At 38.1% G+C, this 21,882-nt stretch overlaps 1 protein-coding gene across 1 annotated transcript; it reads right to left on the reverse strand.

The window, feature by feature from the left end:
• Nucleotides 1–986: 986 nt before the first annotated feature.
• On the reverse strand, nucleotides 987–18,611 carry LOC149782324 (cytochrome P450 2H2-like). The gene is made up of 4 exons (XM_089934865.1): nucleotides 18,055–18,611; nucleotides 3,391–3,909; nucleotides 1,619–2,059; nucleotides 987–1,131 (listed from the first exon to the last, which is right to left on the reverse strand). Exons 1-3 carry the CDS (start codon nucleotides 18,077–18,079, stop codon nucleotides 1,731–1,733), a joined length of 873 nt encoding a protein of 290 aa, XP_089790991.1. The 5' UTR covers nucleotides 18,080–18,611; the 3' UTR covers nucleotides 987–1,131; nucleotides 1,619–1,730.
• Between the last annotated feature and the right edge of the window lie 3,271 nt (nucleotides 18,612–21,882).

The following is a 21,882-nucleotide window of genomic DNA, read 5'->3' on the forward strand; positions in this document are numbered from 1 at the left end:
TAAAGTGGGCATTATGACCAACAACAAACAATTCCAAACGCTTGAACAGAATGAAGCGTAGAGTGTAATAGATGACTATGTTTTATTCGTTGCGATGTGTATACGTGAACATGTTTCCCTCTTAAGTCGATATGTTGTATACTTTATAGTTGGAAAACGTCAAGAAACATCAGTTTATCCTGGTCCAATGGGGGCAAAACTGAAAACGTAGTAACACTGGTATTGCCAGAGATTAATTTTGCAGCATGAATGCTGTGAGTTTACACGATGATTTGACTAATAAATTTATTCAAAGTACTGACAAATAACTCAAAGCAAGGCAGGTTCACATATGGTTTACTTTCTCGAGAATAAAATATTTTCAAATTTGAACTTTTACTAATTTATTTCTGTAATTTTGAACGCATCGATTGAATTATGTCCACGTTATGCGCTTCAGAGAACAATAACATAGCTTTCATAGCACTGATCATATGGCCAATGCGGAATATGTTTTACGTTTTCAAAATGTATGTATTACTGGTGTAAATTCAATCAATGTGAAAAATCGGACATGATGCTTGGCATATACATTTTCATGCTTCTAATCCCACAGCAATAAAATCCTGGCATCAAAAAGCGTCAGCTACATTTATATGCCATGTTAATGGTTTGTCATGTTGTAGCCGTCTCAAGACCCAAAACTATTTCAACTTCAGACTGCCCAAACAACACTCAACATCTATCCGAAGGACACATGGTCGGCAAAACTCATCAAAAGTTGTTTATGCTGCGACAATAGGTCCACCTTGTCAAAGATAATATGATACAATAATGGACGTACAGAGAAAACGAGGAAAGAATAAAATTAATAACTCTATATATGGTGACAACGTGATATAGGAAATCCAGTCGCAGTCGTTTATACTGAACCTATAGAACAAAATGTTCGCGATCATGCTTCGTCATGTCTCCGAATAGCGCGGATGTAGAAAGATTTAGGTGCATGAGTGCCACCAAAAGTCCCGTCCACATCCTTAATATCAAGTATCTGTCCTTCTGGTGGCATCAGCTCAAAACGCTGGACAACAGCGCTGATGAAAAGAAGTAGCTCCATTCTTGCCAACGACTCCCCAAGACAGTTTCTTCTCCCTAGAAATTGATAAAGTTTTAAAAGGATTATTGATAAAATGCATGCTGTTCAACGCAAAAACGTTAATGTAGACAGTGTAGAATCTGATCTGCTTGCTCAGAAAAACGACTAAAGCATTTTGCAGGAAAACGTCCAACACATGCACATAAAGATACACAACAAAGCAAAGATTCCTGCAATATAAATGTGTCCTTTAAAAACAGAGTTTTCTCAAACTAGTTTTTAAGTTCTTTGTTTTACCTTGAGTGTTATTAAAGATATATAAAGGTTTATACCCAAGATTGATAACGGTCGTTATTTTGACCATTTGGAAAGATCGATTTGTTATCGTTCTTCAGCTATGATTAGTTATGTTTGTAATAGTACTACAATTAATTTTGATTGCAAAGATATAATATAGACGTTTTAATATGTAATCAAATGGTTCAATGACATGACACAACATGGGATGATCCAGACTTTAAAAAAGCATAAATCAAGCCTTACCAGTGAAGAACGGAATAAATTCATCTGGTTTTAACAGAGTTCCCTTGTCACTGACGAACCTCTCAGGTCTGAAGTTCTCAGGGTCACCCCAAATTTTAGGGTCCGACAAAACCTAGTGTATGTCCGGTAAAAGTTTCATTCCTTTGGGAATGTCGTAGTCCCGAAAGGAAACATCCGTCACAGGAGCATGAGAAACGCTTATAATAACAATGCTGCTCATTCGCAACACTTCCATTATGAAAGCCTCGGTGATAACCAGGTTCTGCTTATCCTGCATTGATGGAAGTCTTTCCATTCCAACGCTTGCTTTGATTTCCTCAAAGATCCGACTTTGGATATCGGGTCTTTTTGCCAGATAGAATGAAGCCCATGTGACTGTGATTGCTGTAGTCTCCGTTCCCGCAAGAAATAGATCCATTACTATAGCCGCTAAATATTCCTCTGCAAGACAAAAATAAAAAGAAAGTATATCCCCTGTTACAAGTAATTTTTATTTGTCAGAAATTACTCATCTTTTACCAAAGACACGCTGTCCCGAAAGTATTGGAACGGTCTGGTCTTTTTTATATGTATTTTCATGAATGTACAACTTATAAAATTCTGATAGTGTATGGAAGAATTTTCACACATAAATCGTTGTCTAAATCAATACGTTGAGAGGTCGGCTTATTTATAAAGGAATTATTTCGCTGTTTCAAACTTAAACTGCACTGACAGGTGAGATAGGCTGTCAGATACGTGTATTGGTATGGGCCCCTCTGCGCCCTCCACCAATGGTTAAGGTGGCAAGCATTTATGGAACCTTTCAGTCCGAAAGATTTAAAGAATTGTATGTATTCTGTGTCTTACCGAAAAAATCAAAATTAATTTAGAAAATTTTAACATTATTTCTGTGATTAATGATCTAGCTGCTCTTCAGAACCATATGTTGATTCATAAGGCTCGTACTTCCATGGGTGTTTTTCGATGCCTTGTTGCTTTACTTAGTGATCCTTACCAGGAGTCAACTTAATTCCTCTGTATGCTATATGCATGCTGCTATAAGGCATTGACTGTAGTTATATCCCTTGTGAACATGTAAGGACTGACTTAAAAGAAAGGGTCAAATTAGAATAAGATTCGCCTTCATTATTTTATTTGGAGACCTATCTACAAAAGGTAAAATTTAATCTTGCTAGAGGGCCCATGATCCAAATGTTGTAGTGACTGATAGCTATTCAGCAAGCTCCCTAATGGTTTCGGCCCTATCTGGTTCCACTACAGAGGTCGATCACTTCGTCCGTATGACTGTTATCCCTATCTAAATATGATATTTTGCTATAATAGACAAAAAAGAAAAGGAATAATAATAATGGAATTTTTATAAAAAAATAATCCCCCAAAAGGCTGCAATGTTAGATTAAGAGTTTACCAGGGAAGAATGGCTTTGTTTCAATACACTGGGTTAATATAGGCGTAGGTTCCATACACTGCAACGACTTTTCAGCGCCTGTTATAACAGGTGACTGGAGATCTCGACCCATAACGGATCGTAACAAAGTCGACCCATTACAGATTCCGCTCATACAAATTAAATAATGAAATCTGCACGTAACATACTTGGCCCATTACCTAGTCAGCTCACAACAAACTCTGCCTTACATAAAGGGTATTGTTCCTACTAAGAAGTACACCTGCTCGTATGGGACAAAGGTTATTAGTTTATTCTATTATTTTCCCTTTCTTAATATTGACAATAACAGTTTTAGATTGACGATTAAATATGTTCTTACTTGTAAAAATATTATTTTTTCCGTCGCTCTCTTTCTTCATTTCTGATATAAAAGCATCGATAAAATCATCGATATTTCCTTCATCGAATTTGTTCATGTGTTCCTCAATGAGTTCATTCACAAAATCTTTGACCACTTGTATTTTTCGACTTATGTTTTTGATCCCAAAAAAATCGCCTGGGACGAATCTTAATACAGGCATGAACATAACCGGAGATCCAACTGAGACGTAATGTAGAAAGGAATTGAATCCATCCATAAGTGTTTTAAACCTAGGATCATCGTGGCTAAAATGGCCACCGAAAACGAGATGCGAAATCACATTTCCGACACTTGTCTGAATAGGGGCCATCATTTGGAACGGCGTTTCGTTAAATCCTTCTATTTCAGAGAGAAAGAGCTTCACTTCCGTTTGAATTTTATCTTCAAGTTTGGACTTTCCAAGTCCGAAATTTCTAAGTGTCACTAAAATGAATTTCCTTTGGTTCTTCCATAGGTCTCCAGAAAGTGATGTGATACCTGTAAAAAATAATTATGCAATAACTAATGTTTGAGCTTTTCTTTGATAAACAAATTATATATGTTTGAACAGATGACAACCATATCGGACAAAGCGAAATATTCCGTCTCCTCTGGTTTCCTCCCGTTGGTTTAAAATAAACAAACATGTTGTTTTACTGCTTACATTAACTGAAAATTATCTGAATATTTTGTTAATTTTATAAAAGCTGGATAGTAATCTCAATATATTGAAGAATTACCACAATTACCCCAAATAACTCATATTAAAAAGAGTTAAATGCTATTTATAGGATATTCATAAGAAGCCATTAGATATGAATGAAATTTTTAAACAAATAAAGAAGTAAATAAAAAAAGACAGAACATTAACAAATTCTGGTTAACTTACGTACTTTGGATGTGAAATATTTTTTTCAACACGAAGTATCCAGGCGTCATATTTTTTTGTTACTTCATTGCTTTCCTAAGGACGTAAGAAAGTATTCTCGCCTCTATTTACTTATAACTTTACTTCTAAATTTACATTTACCGCATATATTCGCTTATAGATCGGGCCTAACCTCACACTGCTCAGACCCAGACCTGCCGTCAAATATTGCGCCAACAGAGAGTGATCTGTGCACTTTTTAGAAGTGCAAGATGAAGAAGCAACATAGATCCTTATATACCGGTGCGTTATGTGATGGCAGTTCGGGACCTGGGCTATTTGCAGTTTGTCCGATTTATATGCGAGCAAATACGGTAATATATGCTGAATACTTTTCAGTATCTCTTCGTATAGAAATGACACAATAACGTGAAAGGTCAGCATAAACATTGGGATTTATTATTCGCTTCATGATATTTCTGGAAAATGTAATACAAAAGTCACATCAATATTTTAAACATGTATATAATATATCTTAATTAATTACTGCTGTTTCATACAAGATGTCATGTGATGTGATTTTGATTTTTAACATAGCTTTAACAATTTTTCAATCATATCGCTAAGATGTCTGCAGTGTGGCAGTTTATAGCGATGTCTAGCACTGGGGCATCATGCCGCAGACATGTAGCATGATGTCCCACCCAGTCACATTATCCTGACACCAGGCCGACCAGTCCTAACACTAACCTCTCAATGCTGAACGCCAAGCGAGGCAGCTGTTAGTACCATTTTTTAAGTATCTGGTTTGACTCGGCCGGGGATGGAACCCACGACCTCCCTCATCCTAGGCGGACGCTCTTACCACTAGGCCACCGGAGCGGTCTTCATACAAGATCAATGGCCCATCATTTCTTCGCTATAAACACATTAAATTTTATTGCTGATCTGGAAACGATAAGCATGGCCAATCCATTTTTCCACCTCGCATACCCAAACCTGAAGTTTTTAGGAATTTCACCGACGTATACATCGATATTTTTCAATTTACAGAATCGAACAAGTATAACTCCTAGTTTCTTTTGAATTTCATTTATACTTTATACTGTACATGTTAAACATAGGGAAAGCACAAAGGAGGGGGTACATAATAAATACAAAACCCATAATCGATGTGTTCGGAGTCTTGGTAAAATAATCCAATTCATATGGCGTATGAATACTTCTTGGTGTAAGGGCCTGTAAGTATAACTACATTATGTATATTGTGTTTACTCCGTCGACTCGAAACAAAGCACGCATGTTGTTTTCTGTATTTTGTTCACATAATAGAAGATAGCCAAGTGAGATATTACACTTTAACGCAATACAAGGTGATAGCGTTGAATCCGATGCATGCTATTGTATTTTAAAATCACTTCAGTACATCATATTGCAGGTTTATTAAATAAATATTGTTTTGAATCTTCGTTCGATATAAATACATTTGTGCTATTTTCGAACGAAATTGATGAAATTTGTCGAATAATGGATAGCTTTTCTTTCCAAAACTCAATCGTCGAATACTTTCTATTTTTCCTGTCAAATCTTCAAAATGCTTTATGTGCGTTGATCTCAAATGGTTACATAGCCATATTTTGTTGTTCGCCAAGGCTCCCAAAAGGTATAGAAAATTACTCTTATTTTTTCTTTTAATAAAATCCACTTTTCATATATGTACAATGCTGACATGAAACCTTATGCATCACTTAGTAAAAGCTTTTAATTCGGGTTACAAACAAAAAAATGGTAGATGAAGATTTCTTATATGTTTAGGCACTGTTGCGTTATTTCTATCTGCATTAGTCTCCAGGCCCTTTAAAAATGTTAAGATTTCCTCGTGACCTAATGATTCTCAAAAGGATATATTGGAAATCGTACGTTTTACACGTAAAAAAGAATGTAAAATGAATCTGACCTGAACAAAGAATCTGCGGGCACAACATGGGTATGATTCTGTCTCTCTTAATAATGTAAACATACGCAGCCGTGTGGTCTAATCGTTAAGTCCAGGTTGCCGATCTTTAAATCCTACATGGGTCCGATACCATGCATACATTAAGTCTTGTCTTATTGAAGAACTGAATACCAATATCCATGACATGAAGAAGGAACTCTATATATATATATATATATATATATATATATATATATATATATATATATATATATATATATATATATATATATATATATATACATATGCAATACACTGGCAGCGAACAGTGCACAACTAGTATCTAACTGGTTTTGCACTGTTCGTTGTCAGTTTATCATATTTCAATCCCTGACACACGAGATCCCTTGCTGGATCCAGTGCATTGGAAAGGATTGTAGTTCGCCGTATATTTTGTATCCTTGATATATGTGTATATATATATATATATATATATATATATATATATATATATATATATATATATATATATATATATATATATATATATATATATATATATATATATATATATATATATATATATATATATATATATATATATATATATATATATATATATATATATATATATATATATATATATATATATATATATATGAAGAAAGAGAGAGTGAGAGAAAAATATACACCAATTAGGACGAAAAGTGCTAACCCTCGATTCTACAGGTAGGTGTTTGATAATACTGTTGTACATGTAGGCAATCAACACCAATTATTTCACTAACGGGGTTACATTTTAGAATTTGTTTCTACATACCTTGAAGTTGCAGGCATTCACTTTATTTGGATTGGTTTTCATCCATATTCCTTTGGAATGTTACTATTTAGACGCCCCGATAGGTGCATACGGGAAACGTGATGTTAAATTACGTCGACATTTCCGGGCGAAATTAACCAGAACGTGTTATCTAGTACAATCAGGATTGAAAGTCGCGCGCTGTGATGTCAGTAGTTACTGGGGGCGATATAGTGACACTGAGACATAATTAGAATACCCACTGAGGCGATATAGGGACAATATTTATAGAGACAATGAGACTTAGTATTCAAATATACCCTCGGGCGAGATAGGGACAAGATGTATAGGGACAACGAAAATTGAACATTGGGAATTTTAACATGGATGGGACAATAGAAGGACCAAATTGTATTTTATTGGGCAATAAAATGGGTCTGAAAAGTGCCTTTGCTTTTTCTGTTTACATCAATCCATTAACAAAGAGGGCGTCGCATATGTCTTTTTCTCTTCCTCAAACTTCTTCTGACTTTTTGACCGTAATGAGGACTCGCGTCAGACAACCTTGTCTCTCGACATAAATTATTTTCCAAATGCTCGTATCGGTGATCTGAATGAGTGTCCATGATGATTTTGCATACATGGGTAAGTCGGTGCAGAACAGCATCGACGATACAAGGGTAGATGATTCAGCGTAAGTCAACATGTTGTGACGAGAAAAGGTGAAGGAAATGAAGTGAACTGCGATCATTTATAGTGGAAGAGCGGATCGAAACAGATTGAGTTCTTTAACCAATCCTAACACGCACTACAAAATAGAGTTACAGTGAGGAGTCTGTCTTCCAATCCTAAGAGAGCTGACTTTTTCGTCACATTCTCTATATAGGTGCGCTAGCATCTGTACGCAGAGAATCAATGCGACATAGTTTTCAAACATGACGGTAATTAAAAAGACGATGGATTGGGTACGCCGGCCGTGGAGACGAGAAGCGATGGCATTGCAGTAGCTACCAAAGTCAACACAAACATACTTCCAGAAGAGACAGATTTTAATTGTCATTTAGTTTATATTCTCTCTTTTTCACATGAATTGGTTTGGGTATTAGCACCTTCACGACCTTCTCCTTTCTTACTACACGGGAATGATTTGAAACAGAGACAGAAAGAAGAATCTGAAAAATTGTACAGTAGCAGACATAAGCAGAAAAAGCTTTTCTCCTTCATTATAATCCTACGCATCGCTGCAGAAAGCAGAAGAGGTTATAACCAAGGTGTGGGCTTCTTTGTTAACCACTTTGAAACAGCAACCTGAAGCCATAGGGGACGATCGCTTGAGAATTCCTTTTCATCACGACAGTTTGAAGTCTTCCGTTAGGATCGAGTTTAGCAGCCCAGCAGAATTAACACCTTCCAAAATCAATGACAAGATTCAACACGTGCAACAATCACCGATGGAAAAGCGACACTGTTAATGACCCACGTGTCTCTTCCCAAAAAACCGGACAGCATAAAAAAGTGTTATTGGTGGACGACCTTCGCAGCATCAAGCATAGTCTTGCTCAAATTAACAACACTCAAGACCGGATGTTTGTACCCTGTGCCATCGTGGTTCGACGAACGTATGCTGACCAGAACGACACGGAAGAATGGCAAATATATATAAGAACATTCGAGATCAAAAGAGCCAAAAAACAAAGAGAGGTAGAAGTCCTTTTACAGCTAGCGGGACAATCCAAAGACACACCCGGTGGCATTCTTGAAAGGTAAAAATGGCAAGACCTCTTGGCTCCAAGTTAAACGTTGAAAGTGCACCATCAACAAGTGCGGTGGCCCTCTGTTGTTTCGAAGCAGCAGTTTCACGACGAACGTTTCGGTGCCGTAACCCGTATCACCGCATTCCTGGGATACAGCTATTATTGTGTAAAATGTGACTATGGCTGTAACAATCGAGACCAACACAAGCATTGCGGATCGAAATGTTCATGATAGTTTGCCTCACAATCCTGTCTGGACGAACGAAATGAACGAGTGCTTTGCACTGCTTGTCTGCGTACTTTTATCAGTCCTTCCTGTTACAAACAACTTCTAAAGTCACAAGGTTCACAGAAGAATAGTGCTTGTCAATTTTTGAGATTGTGCCCTACTTGTGGACAAGGCATACGTACCAACAGCGCTACATCAAAACATACCATTGCAAACAAGAGGAAGATAATGACAACAAGGGAATTTCATCTTTTTCGATTTCGAATGCATGCAAGAGACTGGCATTCACATTCCTAATTTCTGTGTGGCCCATCGAAGTACGAGAAGTGCATACAAGAGTCTTTCTCTGGCCATTTCCCTCACTGCAGCAATATTCATGGAGGACGTAAAAAAATGTTTCGGGGACCTAATATACTAGTCGATTTTTCCCGGTGGGTCTTAGGCCCCATTGACAAGATGTGGAGCCAAGAGGACATCGAACATTATGGAGATAGCCTTCGCCATGTCACGGTAATGGCTCACAATTTATCGGGATATGATGGACAATTTATTTTGAGACACTATAAGGACCAAAGTATCGAACGTCCTAAAGTGACTTTGAACGGAGCCAAAAATCGTTTGGAATGATAGAAATAGCCAAAGGCTGTTTCCGCACTTTTTTCGTGATAGATCAAACCGAAGCCATTTAACACACTGTTCTACCCCATTTACCCGAGGCTCACTACTATGACCCCGACAACATGCGCACCGAACAACGAGAAGCTTTCTACGCTTGGTACTAAATTCACGCCTCGGACCCCATCGGATTTCAGGATGAAATGTGAAAGTAATGTTGTTCCGACGTACAGATTTTTCGGCGTTGCTGTGGAAAAGATCGAGAACTGTTCATTGAACACGGATGAATCTATCCTTTGAAAGAAGCCAGCACCATTGCCAAAGCATGTTCCTTAGTGTACCGCCAACGATTCATGTCCAAAAATACCATGGCTGTCATAATCCACAAACGACGAACTTTGTCAAAAATCAATACTCGTTCAGAGCCCTATGATGGGTACATTACTTGTGCCACAAGGAAGGAAAACAAATTGATTTGACATGCCCGCAACTTAGCAGGCAAAACGCCATCGGAAGGTATTCGATGTAAGGATGGGACAAGTAAAACCCCAAGGTTTTGTATGAGTTTAACGAATGCTTTTTTCACGGATGTCCCTTTTGCTACATTCAACGTGACACTAAAAACCAGTTTTTACAACGTACCATGAAAGACTCGTACAAGGCCACTTGTCCTTGGCGCATGAAATTAGAACTGCAAGGATACCAATTGGTGGAAATGTGGGAACACGGTACGATCACCGTTTGAAAACTGATCCCGAGTTTAAACGCATATGATAATTACAGGTTGGTGGACCCACTGAACCCGAGGGACAGTTTGTATGGTGGACGGACACATGCGACCTCTTAGCTGTACCAAGCCGAAGGGAAGAAAGGATAAAAAATCATATACTTGGACTTGTGTTCATTGTATCCTTACGTGAGCAAATATTGTCACTTTTCCGCAGGGCACCCACAATTGCGACCGAATTACACTGACCTCGACAACATTCGCCAATACGAAGGATTGATCAAGTGCAAAGTCTTGCACCCTCTGACTTCTACCATACAATTTTACCTCACGATTGCAAACGAAAACTGATGTTTCCCTTGTTCCATACATGTGACAAAGCGTGCAAACAATACCGACCTCAACAGAACACCCAGGAAGAACGCTCCTTGACGGGAACATGTGTCAGCGTGGAATTGTTCAAAGATCTGGATTTGGGATACAAAATGTTAGAAGAGTACAAAATTTACTGCTTTCCCAAGACAGAACAGTAACACAAGGACGACTAGACTCAGAAAGGCATTTTCGCAGACTACGTGGATTCCTTTTTTATACTGGCGCCACTCTCATAAAACAAAAAGGAAATTCAGAGCGAAATACTGGGAGCAGGAAGGCATCACTTTAGGCCACGTGGAGAAAAACGAAGGAAGGCGATCGTTTGCCAAAGTGATGTTAAATTGCTTATGGGGAAATATGGCACAATGACCAAAGACGGAGTATTTGACAGAACCTTCCCGCTACTTCCAGATGATTCACGACAAAACCAAATACATAAAACACGTGGATGTCCTTCGTGAGGACTTGATGTTAGACAATAACGAAGAAGAACTCGACTTTGTAGAAGCCGACGATTTTGGAAATGTCATCATTGCGGCTTACGTGACAGCACATACTCGCTTAATATTGTACAAGGTTTATAACTTAGGAGATCGCGGCCTTGTGTTGTGACACGGACAATTGCATCTACATCGATCGCATGGGTCAATGTCACCCTGACATCGAATGAGACCGTTTAGGTTCCTGGCCGGGCGAGCACCTTGATAACATGATTCTAAGTTTTGCAAGTGGCGGTCCTAAAAATTACGGTTACAATTCCCGGGAACCAAAAGGAAAAGTGCACAGAGAGAGTAAATGTGAAAGGATTGACTCTCAATTATGGCACCATTCGTGTGGTGAACTTTAACGCGTTGAAAGAAGCCTTGCAGTCTGGAGAGGATGAAAACTTTAAAGTGACCACCTACGAACCGCACAAGATTGTACGTGTTTACCCACACATGTATCGAATCGTGTACCATAAGCGAGTGCGGCTTCCCAACCACTTTACTTTGCCATACGGACGGCGATATTGGTCGGCGTATAAAGGTGAAAACTTTAAAGACAGGTTGTACATTGTGAATAGAAACGTCAGGTGAGAAAGATAAATACTTTTAAACAGATATCATTCAAGCTGGATGACTCTCAAGTTGAATGCGATGCTGTGCCTTGTGATGAGAGCGATGCCAAACGCTGTAACATCAGCGATTCAGTACCACCTAATGGGAGTTTTGCTACGACTACTTCAGCAGGACATCATGGTGACTTTGCTATGACTACTACTACCACTATACCTACCATGGAAAGTGATGCTGTGCATTTCAATCCTGATGGATACGAAAGAGATGTCACTCGTTACTGAACGTTTTACTGGTTTTTAATTTGGATGTCATCCTCCACGTGAAACCATGAGCCTACCACCCTACGGATGTCATCCAAAAATGAGTAAACTCCTGCGGATTTCACCGTATCCTCATTTAAATGAGGCCGTGAAAGACAAGCATTAGTTCCCTATGCGTTTGCCTGAATATTGCAACTTTGAAAGTTGTTTTCGAACGTTCCAAAGAAAATGACCTAACTATCTGGGAGGACCTACCTCCAAAGAATTAGCCAGAGCCGGATTTTTCTACTTGGGCAAAGAAGATCAATTCCAGTGCTTCAGTAGCGGTGTGTCACATCACGAGCGGGGACAGAAATATTCGGCCTACCTGGAACATGCTCAATGGTCTCCGGATTGTCACTATCTACTTTTAGTGGGACAACCTCAGTAATCTGTGGATGGATACTTAACAAGTGAACATTCGTTGTCTGACTGTGGAGATGATATAACGAATTTAACTAATGCCGGTGAAAATTCAAATGAAACGCAATGAACAATTGCATCAGTAACGTCACCGAAGTTTAAATCACTGGTACGTGAATGATCTACGAGGACTGATTCAGATGAAAGTGTTCCAATGGTCAGACTCTCTTAAACTGGACGTGGGCGAGAAGGATTGGTTTGTTGTTACTCAATCTTTACACTACAAGGTAGACATACTGAACGAATTTCAGAAGAAGAGTTAGAGGATTACCAAAATCTTTTACACGATAGAAACTTAGTTCAACAGGTACATTTTGAACAGAGTGTGATGTGCATGTTAGTGACAAAACCATTTAGATTAGACACTGGGGTACAATCATCTCTGTGTAGAAAGTACACTTATTGCCTCTGACATAAAGAGATATAAAAATAGCCAACCATGCCACGACCTTTATCAGTGGTGATATAACATATTCCGTGGAAGGAAATCAACGAGTGTATTCAAACGGTGGATGATTACCAACACTTACTACGAGAACTGTGTCCATTGAATTGGGGTCGACGAATGGTGTGTGTCTTAGTGACTTGCTTTCTGGGATTTCATTTACCAACCGATTCCTTGTCGGCTAGGTACGTCCTCTACTGTACCAAACAAAAAACATGATGGCGTTTTCTTTAAATGTCCAGGAGAAACTTGTTCTGTTAAAAGTTTTGCGCTTTCATTTAAAAACTTCACGACCTATGTTTGAAGAAATGTTTCTTTGTGAAATTTGAGTCACTCCGGACGCTTACGAAGATGTGTGTATAGTTTATGACTTAAAGTGAAATTGTAGTCATTCCGGATGCTTACGAAGACGTATGTATAGTTTATGCCTTACACTCTTACTGAAAAGATTACGTGACTGGAAACGTTGGGGTTTCGAGGCTTGGACAAAAGAAGTGGCTTAATTGGACGATATTTGTATTATACATTCATAGGAAAAGGTAAACTTATAGTGTCCAGTGGAAAAATTAACTTTTAAGCCTGTGTTATTGATAGTGTCAAAAGAAAAAAGAACCCGACACAGAGTGCAACCACCCCGTCCAAGACAGTTCGGTCATTAACATTCCTGAAAGATCATTCTGGGAGGACACTGTGTGATATTCCCTGCAGTATGGCTGACTCTACTGTCTCTACACCCTCTTCACCCTCTTCTTCCACTTTCAAAGTCATCGACGATAGTCGAGAGGCCTTGTATCTTTTCCATCCCTATAACATGTTAATTGCCGGACCTAGCTCTTCAGGCAAAACCGAACTCTAACCCACGCATACAGAGGTAAGATGGCAGTGATACGGAACGGTGAGCACTTTAGACCACTCGGCCACTCGGGGCCCCAAGAAAGAAAGTGAAGAATGAACGTATAAATACATACTTCAGAAGCAAAGAGAACAGATAGATCAGCAGCAGCAACAACATGATCTAGACAGAGGATTTATAGACGCGAAAGAGTTAGCCTTCTCTTTCCGAAGAAGCAGGCCCTATCCTGTGGGAAAGGCTGTCGCCGGACGTGAAAGCAATCTTAGACGACACAAAATTGCCATAACTTCACCTTGACAACAAACTGCCTTTTTCAAAGTTATCCCAATACTCTAGAAAATATACTAGTTGAATTACCAATTGTATGTTAGTAAGTTAAATAAATAAACGTGTGTCTATAAGCACTTCAATATTTTCTTTTTTTTAAAAAAAGTGTGTATATAAGCATTTCATTTCTTTGTTTAATGAAAAATTATAATTTGTTTGTAGTTAGTGTTTGTAATTACAAAAGTGAGTGAGTGATTCTTAATGGTCCGTGCATTCCATGTTTTTGTGATAATATGGGTCTTGTAAGTTTTTCTAACAGAGGATGTTTCCTTCACATCCGCGCTTCACAGATATAAAGAGAAAGCATTCGTCATTCTGGCTACACGTCGTTGTTTCGTGAACTACAAAGAATGAATAACATAATTAAAAAATTGCATGAACACCAAATGCACCTGGAATATGCCAGGCGCCTCCTGGTTTTGCTGGTCATGGAGGCAATCCAGGAAAGTGCAAGACTCGAAGAGGGAGGAGGAGGAGAGAAAAAAGAAAGAGAATGAAAAATTAATCATTCCTCACAGTGTGAGGTCAAGCCTGAAGTGAGGACGCCTACACAACCCATACGATGTCAGCTACAGCCACATCCACAACTTCCACAGCAGCCACAACAACCACTGCAACCAGTACCAGCACCGCGGCCACTACCATCACCGCAACCTCATCGTCCACGGGTGTGGCATTGGAGAAGGAGGAAAGTCTTCACTATTTAACAAAGTGACAACTGGACGATCAGGCTACTCATCCCCTTTCTTCGCTTCCGACTACTCAAATCAACTGGAATAACGATTAGAGCCGTCGATGTGTCTGTGATGTCCGGCCTGAAAGGTGCAACAATTAATCAGGTGCATCTGGAGTTCATATTAACAACCTTTATCAGGGATACACAAATACTCTAGAAAAGAGACTATTAAAGATGCCAATTTGTGTGCATGTGGAGAAGTGTGACTATAAACACTCACTCTTTTCCTGGTGTGATTATGTGGGTGTGGGTGTCTGTGTGTGTGTGTTTGTTTTGTATGCGTTCGCGTACGTTTGTATGGAAAGTAGATAATGTGGTTTTTACCATCTTCCCTTGTGTGGATAGCATATTTTGGGGTTTGTGGATAGTATATAATTTGTCTTCTTCATGTGTGTGGATAGTATTTGTGTGATTTTTTTCTTTCTTTTTTTTCCTCGTGTGTGGATAGTAAGTTTTAGGGTTTGTGGATAGCTAATGCTAGTTTTTCTTCTTAGCATGTGTGGATACTATATTTGAAATTGTTTTTTCGTCTTCTTCTCGTGTGTGGATAATAGATTTTGTGTTTGTATGGATTCCCGTACGGTTGCGTGGATAGTAGATACTATGCGAAGTGAGTGTAAGTGATGTTTTAGTTCACGTCTGTGCTAGACATAAATAAAATCAAGCGTTCGTAATTCCCTCCAATCAACATTGAATACTCAACAAAATGGGTAGTAATCATTTGGACAAAATTATAAAGCTGCAATAAATGATTTGTTCTATTGGGATGGTGGAGGAAATATTGGTGAGATTGGAGGATTGTTATGGCTATACTCACCACCGTCTCGAATTGGAGATACATAATATAGGGAAGGCAAAGGAAATGTGAAGAGAAATAATAAAGGAGGAAAACATAAGAAAAGGACGATGAAGAGAACATAAAACCAACGAGGGAGTGGAATGAAAAAATAGAAAAGGTAGAGGAAAATGAAAAGAGGAAGAAAGAGGAGGATGAAAATAAAAAGCAGAAAGAGGAAAAGAATCAGAAGAAGAAGGCAAAGAGTGTAGGGCAGAAAATAATAAGCTGGTAGAGTAATATAAGGAATTAAAAGAAGAAAACCATGGGCTCTTTTCTATGCCACTGATATGCCTCGTAAAGATTTGATTTCCTGCCTATTTTTTTCTATTTTTATTTAGTATTCTACATGTGTTTACCAAAGACGCCACGTATTCAGGTCAGCCACTTGCCACATTGTTGCCAAAAGCCATTACTGTGACGTCACCCACCTGTTCGTTTTTCCCTTTGTCCCTACAAATGCCAAATACTTGCTTTTGTTCCTCTATAGTTCCAACCATGTTAAAATTCCCCATGTTCAATTCCCATTGTCCCTATACATCCTGTCCGTATATCGCCTCGGGTATATTTTAATCGTAAGTCACATTGTCTCTATAAATCTTGTCCCTATATCACCGGGGGGGGGGGGGATATTTTAATGGCAAGTCGTCTCGTCCCAATATCGCCCCCACTAACTACTGATATCACACATATTGATAAACAAATCCGTAATACCCTCGATTGTGACGATTCCACTCGACGCGCTCTTTTGTTGACCCTTGTTTAGTTTATTGCTACCGTTGTAAAGGTCAATTGCGATAGATAATTTTTGTCTGGAAGATTCTTGGTGAAAGTTCATGTACAGAACATTCAATAATCTGGATCGAATATATTTTGTTTACAGAAAATTATTGTTAAATTTTAAAAGAACAATTTATATTTAATTTGAAATGAGTAAATATGCATACATGACCCATGTGACTTTCATTATAGGCATAATCAATATTTAACACCAATTCTATTATCGTACAGATTAGATACCTTTCGATTCGTATTATACGGATATTTGAATCCAGGTCCGCGGGTAAACGGCACCCAACTACTTGCCTCCACACACCAGTCCATATTCCATTACGTCTACGCATACATCAAAACACAAGGAAGCAACACCAGTCGGTGCTACATGCACTCGTGCGTATCAGACACACTGTCATTTCAACCTAGTAATAATTCTCATATATCTACACAATTATTCCGGAATAATACGAAATAAATAGAGTTATATAAGATTAAGTACATAGCATTACAAATATAATTGAACTAATACGTGAATTACCTGATATTCCAATCAAAATATTGATAATGTTTTACTGGAGAGAAATAATTTCATTACCGCGCTGATCACAAGACTATTGTGAAAATCGCAGTTATTTTTAGATGCAGACTTAGCCAAGTGGTGCAAATGCCCGTTTCCCGATACAGACAAATCCAGTCCAACTCCAATAAGGCACGAATTATTGTTTTTTCTTAAAGTGATATTTTACTTTGAATTGGGAATGAGAGTTATTTATTAATATTTTCTGTGGCACCAAATGATTTATATACAGTTCAAATCAAACAAAGCTCGAATTGTTTGTTCTTAATGTGCAGTTTTACTTAGATTTTCTGTGAATAATCACAAGACGCAGCAAAAAAATAAACGGTAAATCGCGGAGATAACGCGTGATCCCTAAGAAAGTACCATTTCAATATGTTATAAAGAATAAACTTTCCTTGCACTCATGAAAATGTGGAGTTTTCACCCACTCGATGAAATATATCAGTTATTTAGACGTTACAGAGGCCTTTAGTGGCCGAGTGGTCTAAAGCGCTCTCCGTTACGGATCACTGCCATCTCACCTCTGTCTGCGTGTGTTCGAGTCTCGGATTCAGCCAATGTGTGTATGTGCGAAAGCTTGCCAGTAGCTTCTCGTGGGTCGGTCTTTCTTTCTGGGGTTTTCCCGGGTTCTTCCTCCACCATTAATACTGGCCGCAAAACGGCGTTAAACCCTACAGGAGCAGCAACAACAACAACAACAACAGTCGTTATAAGCAAATATTCTCTCTCTCCCTCTCTGTCTGTCTGTTTATCTGTCCCTCTCTGTCGCACACACACACACACACATACATTCATATACACACAAATATATATATATATATATATATATATATATATATAGAGAGAGAGAGAGAGAGAGAGAGAGAGAGAGAGAGAGGGACAGAGAGAGAGAGAGAAAGAGGGACGTGTTAGCGTATCTATCTATCTATCTATCGAGAGAGAGGGACGTGTTAGCGTATCTATATATCTATCTATCTATCTATCGAGAGGGAGAGAGAGAGAGAGACCTTTTCCGCCATTAAGAATTATCATCGGAAGTGTGACAGCTGGTCTGTCCGAAAATTATTCCCCACGTTTGATGAAGAGCTCTCTTATGGCGTCATAACCACAGACGACAATCGTTGGAATGGGTCCCAGGTACAATTTGTAGATGTCACCATATCTCTTTTGTAACCTTCTTAGACATATTCTTAAATCGGGGTCGGCAGTCAGCTCCATCATATTACCCACCAGAGGTATCCAGGCGGGTCCTGGGGCCATTTTACCATGATAGCGATTTCTAAAGAATAAGATTGCGAGAAAACTGACAACAAGGAATCCAAGTGATGTGGAAAATATGTCAAGTCCAAAGAGAAGTGAAGACTTTGCACTGATAATCCAAAGTTATCTTAGAATCAAGACAATAAATCGAAAAGACCCCAGTTACACAATGAATTAAACAGGTGTGGTTTATATTATTTAAGCTGTAAATAGCTTCACAGTCTTAAATTCACAACATATATCTCTAATGACTTTCACCATTACATCGAACTGAACAAGTGGATTAACTCGAAGGTACAAATCGTCTGCTGCGTACCGTATCAACACTGACTTATATACGAAATGGTAATGTATAATCAACATTTCAGGTCAGTCCATGACATTGATTGCACCTATGTGCGCATGCCTGTCGAACAAAAAGTCTGACGCAATGCTGTTGGAATGTTTATATTTTAGGTTGTTGTTAATTCCAGTCTTTAGTAAAACAAATTTAGAAACTGCATTAACAAACCGTGCATTCCTGATGACATCATTCAACTTTAACCAACAATTTATTTTTAGGAAGGATGTGTGGTTAATATTGCTGTTCTTTGCTTTTTTAAAATATCGAAGTTACTATTATAAACAAAAATAACCGCAATGTTTCGTAACATTCATATAATAATAGTAATAATAATAATAATAATAATAATAATAATAATAATAATAATGACTTTTTTTTAAAGAGGGTAACACAATTAGCTGAAGAACTAATTTACATTGAGGCCATCATGCAAAGGAATTTATTTATTCTAACCGCTTCTCTCTAGCCACTGGATATATTGGGTTTGGAAGAAAGAAATAGTACGGGTATTTCCAATATCAGCTGGAATACCATTCCAAAGCAAAGTTACTGAGCATTGGATACTGTTTTTGAATGATCTCTTATATGGTTTGAAAATTTTATAATGTTTGGTAGACATCGATCGCAGATGTGGAGTATTACCAGTTAGCTTATAATGGAATAGCGATTGTAAATATTCAGGACCACACTAAAAGGATATCTTGTACATTAATTTGGCTTTTCTCAATCAGATTCGGTCTTTTATATAATATTAAATATTCTAATTATTATTGCAATATTTTAATTTATATCATATTAAATATTCTACTTCATCTACTTTCTTACGTTAATTAATAATTGCCTGTCCTGTTCTAAGCGATGATTGAAAACGAACATGCATATTGTACAATATTGTGTATATATATATATATATATATATATATATATATATATATATATATATATATATATATATATATATATATATGAATTAATGAACGCCTCATATCCCCGATTGTGTCTGCTACAAAATGTAGTTGTATGCTTTTTATGGTTGTTTACAATCACCTTTGCATAATGATAAGTTAATTGTTTTCAGTTTATAGTTTATATTTGTCTTCACAATGATTAAATCAATATAATGAACACTTATGATTTATAGATGAACGATGGTTTTAATGATAAACGTAGAGCACTACAAACACATGGTTAGCTACCCCATTACATATGAAAGCTTTGCAATTCAAGTACCAGCGCATGGAAGTTAATGTCGGAATAGAAACTAAGCGAAATGATGAACCAACAAGAGGTATTTAAAATATTTTAATATATTTACAGTTGATCTAAGTGATTACTCTGTTTTAGTAACAATAACACCGACCATAAATTCTGTCTCTCTCTGTCTGTCTCTCTGTGTAGTCGGTTTCCTTTACAATTCTCTCTCTCTCTCTCTCTTTCTCTCTCTCTCTCTCTCTCACACACACACACACAAACACACATCCTTTGGTCGGTGTGACTTAACTTTAACCATCTTTCATAAGTCCATAGACATTGTGGGATGGAAAAAACCAAACGAAAATCTCTAATATCGTCACTATATAGATTTTATCCCGTATCTTGCTACGATTGTCCTTACACACACACACACACACACACACACACACACACACACAGAGAAAAAGTAAGCGTCTTTTGGTTTTAATGTTTAGAATAAGAATCTACACTCACACATTCACACGTACACCAGGGTAAATAAAATGGGTTTTTGAGTTTTAATTCATGTTTATTGAAATACTATCTCTTTTCGAGAGACATGGGTGGCCCTGCAAAGGGCCTTTGAGTCTTGGTGGCTTTTAAATAACAAAACTTAGGAAGCAATCAACTTTAACTGCCTTAAGCCTTTGTTACTTGTGGACTGCGTACTGTCGATGATGATGATGATGATGATGATTATTTGGTAGAAATTACTTAGGGTGGTATGGCAGGTGTTGTCACAGGGTTGGGTTGTTTAGCTCGGGAAGGTCTTTTTCTCTTCGGTCGTAATAAAGAAGTCTGATAGATTTGTTTCAGACTTCTTAACTCCGCTAAAATGTCTAACAGTACCGTCACTTTTTGACTTTCGCCCTCTTGTTTCTTGGCTGCTTCTTGTTGTTGTTTTTTTTTTCTTTCTTACCTCTTCTTCTTGCTGTTGATGTAGGAGAAAAGCTTGTTCCCCTTCCTTTTGCTGTTGTATACATTTCTCCAATTCTTCTTTCTGTCTCTGTTTAAAATTCTCCACATGTGTTAAAGAATGAGAAGGTGGCAAAGGTACTGGTTCCGGAACAAATTCTTGCGAAAGAAAATCCACAAAATCCCAGTTTACCTCTTCTGGAAGTAACTCCGGGTTCCCTTGGGTAGTCTCCACGGTCGGTGCACCCCAATTCATGGTCTTCTGAGTTTCCGCCATGTTTATGCTCCCTGTGTCGCTTGGATTGACTGCGCACAAACGCTTGTGCCTCTATATAGGGAATGTAACGTCACGGACTGCTCTCTTCCGATTGGACAAAGGGTGACTGAATTTTGTAACACGTGTTTGGATTGGTCAATGAACTCAATCCGTTTCAATCCTCCCTCTCCCTATAAATAACCGCCGTTCACTTCATTCCTTCACCTGTTCTCGTCACCAAGATGTGAACCAACGTAGAATCGTCTACTCGTGTCTCTACCATGATGTTTATAACTGACTTACCCATGTACGTCCGATCGTCGTGGGTCATTGTCAAGAGGACGGATATCTGTGTGTGGAAAAGAAGAATATACGTCGAAAGACAAGGTTGCTTAAAGAGGGTCTTGATTTACGGACCAGAAGTAAGACAGAGTTTAAGGACAAGAAGAAGACCAATGCGGTGCCCTCTGTTTTAACAGTATGGTATGTTAACATAAAACCAAATGCCCTTTTCAGTGCCACTCCCATGTCTCTAAAAGAGATTCCCTTTCATGCCTACTTTTTTATTTTTATTTTATAAAAATGTCTGTTGTTTATTGTTTGTGTTATATCCCTCTCCCCTGTTCCATTTCCATTGTCCCTAGACAGGCCCAAAATATATTCCCATGTTCCATTTCCATTGTCCCTAGACAGACCCAAAATATATTCCCATGTTAAATTCCCATTGTCCCTATAATGCCTTGATGGTATTCCCCATGTTAAATTTACATAGTCCCCAGAGTGCCGGGACCCTGTTTTTAATGGCAAGTCCCATTGTCCCTAAATCGC

This window comes from Sinohyriopsis cumingii, chromosome 15 (assembly GCF_028554795.1).
Source record: "Sinohyriopsis cumingii isolate HCF-2022 chromosome 15, ASM2855479v2, whole genome shotgun sequence".
In the NCBI taxonomy this organism is placed as follows: Eukaryota; Metazoa; Mollusca; class Bivalvia; order Unionida; family Unionidae; genus Sinohyriopsis; species Sinohyriopsis cumingii.

What these genes read in the sequence shown, in the direction of transcription:
- LOC149782324 (XM_089934865.1), bottom strand. Translation starts at nt 18,079, where the DNA reads ATGATAATTCTTAATGGCGGAAAAG. An exon ending in AATTCTTAATGGCGGAAAAG is followed by an intron (nt 3,910 to 18,054) that starts GTCTCTCTCTCT and finishes TATTTTTTACAG; the next exon opens with GTATCACATCACTTTCTGGA. An exon ending in AAAAAATAATATTTTTACAA is followed by an intron (nt 2,060 to 3,390) that starts GTAAGAACATAT and finishes TTTGTCTTGCAG; the next exon opens with AGGAATATTTAGCGGCTATA.